The sequence below is a fragment of the Saccostrea cucullata genome, unplaced genomic scaffold (genome assembly GCF_032062105.1).
Source record: "Saccostrea cucullata isolate Sc308-1 unplaced genomic scaffold, CSIRO_AGI_Scuc_v1 ctg2082, whole genome shotgun sequence".
Classification (NCBI taxonomy): Eukaryota; Metazoa; Mollusca; class Bivalvia; order Ostreida; family Ostreidae; genus Saccostrea; species Saccostrea cuccullata.
The window spans coordinates 1302-8299 of record NW_026936853.1 but is presented as its reverse complement, the minus strand read 5'-3'; the positions used below and the strand labels follow the sequence as shown (position 1 = coordinate 8299).

General features: G+C 34.1%; 1 protein-coding gene across 1 annotated transcript; it reads right to left on the bottom strand.

The window, feature by feature from the left end:
* Positions 1-1172: 1172 nt before the first annotated feature.
* Positions 1173-4788, bottom strand: LOC134246755 (uncharacterized). Its single transcript, XM_062729118.1, has 9 exons — positions 4729-4788; positions 4398-4550; positions 4112-4282; positions 3782-3994; positions 3488-3631; positions 3092-3280; positions 2866-2998; positions 2584-2737; positions 1173-2462 (listed from the first exon to the last, which is right to left on the bottom strand). The coding sequence occupies exons 2-9, from the start codon at positions 4536-4538 to the stop codon at positions 2330-2332; spliced, it is 1278 nt and encodes a 425-aa protein (XP_062585102.1). The 5' UTR covers positions 4539-4550; positions 4729-4788; the 3' UTR covers positions 1173-2329.
* Between the last annotated feature and the right edge of the window lie 2210 nt (positions 4789-6998).

Genomic DNA, 6998 nt, shown 5'->3' with positions numbered 1-6998 from the left:
TATGTTGTGACACAACTTGTGTGTGGTTGATGAATACGCAAGACGTTCTCGCCAAGCGGCGGGTCCATAAGCCCCCCCCCCCCCCCAATGCTCTGACAGCTAAAGGTAGTCAGGGATCTATATATATAAAAGAGGACAGGGAAATACATACACTCTTATGTAGTCAATACACTTGATAAACAGTCTGCGCTAGATTTAACTCTTCATATTCCTGTTATGATTGTGTCAATATGTGTTACGAGGGTTTATAAATTTAATGAAAAACTACTAAATATCAATCTATTTCTATATATTTGTTGTATTAATTTTCTGTCTTTATCAGGCACGTAGCAACGGGGGGGGGCACTTTTTTTTCAACATTACCGGTTGGTTGCCCCCCCCCCTTTTACCTCAGTATAGCTATATCAAGAACATGTAGTATTGTATGCAAAAAATTGAAAGTGAAAGGAAGTTATCCTTGAAAAAAGTAAGCCACTTACCCACCCCACCCCACACACACCTGTAGTTGAAGGTTGTTTTTATTTGATGTTTAGTTAGAAAAATCATTTTTGCACATGGTAACAATAGCAACTTAAAAGGGGAGAATCTATAGACAGATTTGGAACAATCACCAGATTTAGCTATTCTACTTCTAGTTCCAACTGATGTGTGGATTTAATCACTTTACATTCTAATTTGTGGTGTTCATCACTATTTGAAGGCAATATTTGAAGAAGAAATTCTAGAGGAGCACTCTGTCTCATTGCCAGTTTTACCCAATAAAACTGTAATCATCTCTGAAGAAATGGTCTCTAAAGTCATTTCTGAAATTCAGAATGACATCATCTTGCCAGAGGAAATGAGGTCTCATTTGGGAACCATAAGTGGTAAATGTCTCAATGCAACCTTAAAATTTTCTTCTTTATATTGTTCTCTATCATTAATAATATTTGAAAGTTATTTTGTTCCAGGTTTCATGAATGCACTTTTTACTTGTGGTAGTTGAGAAAAGTGCAAAAGTTTGGCTGTATATTTGATCAGTCACTTCTGTACTTAATCACTGACTGCATTTTTATTACAACATTTTGAGTCTGGATTACAGATAACTTGATAGAAAATGGTCTGCAATGTATGATGCTAGTGGTAAATGTACTCATATACTAGTAAGTGGGGGAAAAACAAGTCAGAGCAAATTATGTTGCAATCTTCCAAGCCTCAAGAATCTGTATTCTTTTACTTGTGACTGTTTAATTCTCTTTTTAATTACAATAACACGTCTTTGTTGAATTGATAAATAATTACAAGTGATTTAATGACAGTTTTGAATTTACAAATTATTTCAAACATGGCTAAATGATAATACTGAATTTATAAATTATTGCAAAAGTGATTTAAAGACAATATTGAATTTACAGACTGTTGCATAAACAATTTAACAGCAATTAAATGAATATTGAATTATTAAAAAAAATAAATAAACAAATCATGACCTCATCAAAAAATAAAGTTTAATACAATGAGGAATTTGTTTAAATCTGAGTTACAGTACAAATACATTACAGCTTCCAAGTTGGTTCCAGCTCTAAGGCAACTTGACACAATCATAAAAACAGAAATCTTCTCTGGTGCAGTAAGGGAAAAGGCATGGCAATCATATCATCATCTCCAACCTGAACTGATTCAAAGACTATCCAGTGTAGTAAAAAATCAACAACTTTCAGCATTTTTATCTTTAAAAACTGCTGAAGAAGTTATTAAACAAAATACACCTTTGCCAGATTCTACCTCAATTGCTAGCACAGGTAGTGTTCTCAAATCTGGAGAGAGAGATATTATTACATATATAGCTGGCTTCGTTTTATTTAGATGTAAGAAGAAATTTATTTCTTCTCAAGAGATGGCCAAATACTTTGATAAACTTACTGAGAAGGATGGAAATACAAAATTAATATCTGTAAAATCCAGGGGTGGTTTGACACAACCATCACAAGAAATAACAAATTTCTTTGTAGTTCTGGAAATATTGTTTAGGAAATTGTGTACAGAAGTCTCAGTTCCTTCGCTTCAGAAATTTAGTGATGCAATTTGTCAAGACAACAAAGTGATGTCCCTGTTCTATGATTGTACATATCACTCAGAGTCAAAAACTGAACAGCAGGAAAAGATATTTTTATCAATGTGCTCATTATATCACAAAGTTAGATGCAATGCAAAATGTAGACATCTTATGGAAAAGTACTATGTGAAAACAAAATCTGCAAGTAAACAAAAAGCCCTTCGTAAATGTCTAGACTAAATCTAAATATGTACATAGAAAAAGAATTCCACATTAATTTTACATCTAAAGATGTTAGTTACGTCTTTTCTTAAGTGGACTGTTAGATACAACCACTGGTCTCTTCTGTCCTTGTGGACCAGTGTTGCCCTTAGGAACAAATTGAAAGGCGAGGCTTCTTTGAAGTCGCAGTTTGTTTTCTTGGTAACTTTATAAATAGAAAAGTAACAATGTGATAAAAGCAATAAAATCTTTAATTGATAAATTTGTGAAGAATTTTCATTTATTTTAGATGTTATAATCATTGTTTTAGTAAAAATAAACAATACCTAAACTGGTGAACAGTTGGGTTGTCCTGGTTTGCCCCCAATCTCCTATGCCTTCCAAAATGCTCCTCTAGGGGGTCCTGGCAAAAATCGTTGCTCAGCACATACGGCAGGTTATGTTGCAGGAGGTACTTCGTGGCCTCAACGAATGCTTTCACTGGGAAAAAAATTATAGATTATTGATTAATATGAGGAAAAAAAGAAAGACCTGGATGAGTAATTAAAATAGGGGCAACTGAATCAATTTAACATGATATAATATTTGAAAATGGCTACTGCACTTGCCTGTCATAATTATTCCTTCATGAGTTTGAAATGAAATGAACATTTTGTTCTGTTCTGCCTTGGTGAATCCTGGTCTAGCCCTAACAGCTTGTAGCCATCGCTCAAAGTACTGTAGGAACTCATGCTCAAGGAACTGCAAATTGTTGTTCAAAACAAAAAGATATACATACTATAGATAATCAGAAATTACATTTTTATGTTATTTTATGTAAAGAAATGATTTTACCTGAAATCTTGGGTCATTAAGAGATTTGTAAGGAGCAACATCAGGCTTTCTTGTGAAAGCTGATTCCTTCAATGATCTACCATTTAGACAGTCAAAAAATCTGTCCACAAGCTTGAACAGCGTGGCAGTTTCTGACATCTGTGGTCCATAGTAGGCTTCCATAACTCTGGCCACAGAACTGCTCAGCACCTAGAAAAATTCACGTGCATTGATACATAAAATGGTAACTACTTCCAAATGCTCACTTGAACAATATTTTACTGAATAATCAATTAAATAGGGCAGCAGACATTGCCTGTATAAGCCCTTTGCACAAATTACTCAAAAACTTTTTTTTTATATAATTTCCCTTAAATAAAATAATAATACATTAATATGATAGAATTACATGATTACCTGAACTGCAAGTTTAACAGACATTGTTGATGATGGTGTCAAGTAGACATGGTCATATGTTAGCTTGGTTCTGTATAACTGTCTTGCCATATCATCGTTATATAACTGTGTCACATGAGACCAAAGAATGTTCTTGTTGTTATTCTGTAAAATATATTATTTTTTTAACATCACAGATGAAAATAGATAATACAACATAATTATACATACATATCAAATGCCATAAAACTTAAAGAGAAAGACAAGCCATAGAAAACAGTTTTAACTTCAACATGATTGAGGACATAAACATACCCAGAGATACTTTGTTCCACCTGGCTTTGACTTGCTGATGTTATTTCGTATAGTCTTAACTAAATGGGGAACATCTGATATGAAGTAGAGGTAGCGTTCTTCATCTTCTGCGAATTCATTCTTAGCTTTATAAACAACTGGCTCATTTCCAACTCTGTGAAGCCTGTACAAACGCTGATTTGGGGAGGCCTTGTCACTAGTAGATGTGATTACCTGCACAAAATGAAAATATTTTTATGATTTGGCAGTGAAAAAATATTTCTTAATAATTTAGACTGTATAAAAGGCTGATGGAAAAACTAAAAATTTCAGTAGTATTAAACTGTTTACCTTTAGTCCACATGTTATTTCCAGGTAAGCCACAGCTCTCCAAAACAATGGATACAGCTCATCCGCTGTTGATGTCCGGGTTGGGAAATGTCCAATGCTCATTTTAATATGAGAGTTAATGCCAACCACCATAAAAACCAAGACATGGGTAGCGATTTTACTAACTTCATCCTACTCAAAAGAGGGAAATATTAAATGAATTTATTCAAAGTTCTGAAGAATTGTAGAATCTAATCTATTTTGCTAAAATCCATTTCTTAAAACAATTGTAATACTACATTAATACCTCATTGAATGTCCAAGTTTCTGGGTTGGTAAATCCAATTATTTGCCCGCTCCTTTTGTCATAAACTAAGTCAGCCTTCACTTTCATTTCGTCATGGAGGAGTGCCACATACCTTTTCTCTGGAGGGAGGTCTTTGGCCATCTTTGTAAGTTCCTGAATAACAATTTAACATAACAATAAAGAACTGTATATGCATAGGCCATTTTTATTACACCTCCTTTTTTGATGTGCAGTACACTGGAGATATTCTAAGTACTACTGAAAGAAAATCATATATTTTTTGGTTAGTGATGCCTTATTGTCATATCTTCAGTACTTCCACAAAACATACCTCAAATACACATGGTTGAAAGCCAGTGGCTGGTGTTATAACATTGGTGTAATCCCTCAATGTTGACTTGCATGCCACATCTATATTATAATCAGACTAAAATTGTATTTGGAGTAGCATTTTGAAAGAATTTCACAGAAATTTCTATTTTTAGTAACCACGGCAACACCGTTCATCGAAATCAAAAACCGATAAACAGAATTATGTATCTTATTGTAGAGTACTTGTGTGCCAAGTTATACTGAAATCAGACTAAAACTGTAGAAGGAGTAGCATTTTGAAAGAATTTCACAGAAATTTCTATTTTTAGTAACCATGGCAACACCGTTCATCGAAATCAAAAACCGATACACAGAATTGTGTATCTTAGTGTAGTCTACTTGTGTGCCAAGTTATACTGAAATCAGACTAAAACTGTAGGAGGAGTAGCATTTTGAAAGAATTTCACAGAAATTTCTATTTTTAGTAACCACGGCAACACCGTTCATCGAAATCAAAAACCGATATAAAGAATTGTGTATCTTAGTGTAGTCTACTTGTGTGCCAAGTTATATTGAAATCAGACTAAAACTGTAGGAGGAGTAGCATTTTGAAAGAATTTCACAGAAATTTCTATTTTTAGTAACCACGGCAACACCGTTCATCGAAATCAAAAACCGATACACAGAATTGTGTATCTTAGTGTAGTCTACTTGTGTGCCAAGTTATATTGAAATCAGACTAAAACTGTAGGAGGAGTAGCATTTTGAAAGAATTTCACAGAAATTTCTATTTTTAGTAACCATGGCAACACCGTTCATCGAAATCAAAAACCGATATACAGAATTATGTATCTTAGTGTAGTCTACTTGTGTGCCAAGTTATATTGAAATCAGACTAAAACTGTAGGAGGAGTAGCATTTTGAAAGAATTTCACAGAAATTTCTATTTTTAGTAACCACGGCAACACCGTTCATCGAAATCAAAAACCGATACACAGATTTATGTATCTTAGTGTAGTCTACTTGTGTGCCAAGTTATATTGAAATCAGACCAAAACTGTAGGAGGAGTAGCATTTTGAAAAATTGTTTACAGACGGACAGACAGACGGACGGACGACGGACGCATTACTATCGCATAAGCTCTTCTGGTCTCTGACCAGTAGAGCTAAAAAATAAAGTATCCATGGCGACACCTTTAGACTAAAACTGTTGCAACAGTAACAAAACATTTTAATATTGTACAATTTTAATAACCGTGCTTAGTCTATTCTTAAAATCAGGAACTGAAAAACAGAACTAAATACATATATCTGGTTTTATTGTACTTGTCTACAAATAAAAATCAAAACGGAACAAAGTTATCGCAGGAGAAGGATTTTGAAAGCTAGGCTATTTCTAATCTGAATAATCCAAAATAAAATCAATCATAGTTTCAGCAGTCCGGAACTGATTTTTTTTTTTAGAAAAACTGTTGGAACTTCAGAATCTCGAACACTGAAATCTCAAATACGTGGACGTGTCGAAGTACTTTGGAAGTCCAAACCACTTATTCTTTATGTATTTTACCCTTGATATGTTGAATTCTCAGATATCTCCAAGATTTTATTGGCCCTATCTAGTACAATAATAATGAGGCGTAACCCTATTGTAAACGTATAAATATTGTATGTAGCTGAGTGTGACATTGAAAATTTTCATCCCAGGAAAACACTGTCAACCACGTGCAACTACACTGTATACTTTTGGGATATTACCTGGCGTCAAGCAATGTTTACCGTTGCTCTGCTGGAGGGCATGGCTTCTTTATATAGTGGGTAATAATATTTTTAACGAATGCTTCTTCATGAATCTGATTGAATTAATTTACATGAAATATAGTATTCAGATCTATGGACTTGATGCTTCCCAAAAAGGAAGGCAACATTTCTCTGTTGCAATCTATCATCTGTCCTGGGTTCAGGGCCATAAAACTGAGATGAGCTCACCTTGGATCTCGTTCTCAGTCTCAATTTTAACAAATAGAGAATGAGATAGTACAATTCTCAGTTACCCTTGGACTTTTAGTAAGGCGTGGCATTCTCAGTGCTTCGTAATTAGCATCTGTCAAATGGCAAGGTTTAAGAAATTACTAACATCAAGAACTTTTAACTGTTGTTGATGAGACGACTTAAGCCCCACCTCTTTGCCATACAAAACGCTGTCATTGGCTATTTGCTACACTTGTTGACATTCCGCCGAATTTGTATCCCATGTATATTTCAACAGTGAAGAATAGATGTGTAAATTTC

Bases quoted from the DNA above. Each gene is read 5' to 3' on its own strand.
- LOC134246755 (XM_062729118.1), bottom strand. From the start codon at position 4,538: ATGGCCAAAGACCTCCCTCCAGAGAAAAGGTATGTGGCACTCCTCCAT. The intron at 3,995-4,111 runs GTAAACAGTTTA...CATTTTGTGCAG, and splicing joins AAATAACATGTGGACTAAAG to GTAATCACATCTACTAGTGA. The intron at 2,738-2,865 runs GCAAGTGCAGTA...TTTTTTTCCCAG, and splicing joins TGAAGGAATAATTATGACAG to TGAAAGCATTCGTTGAGGCC.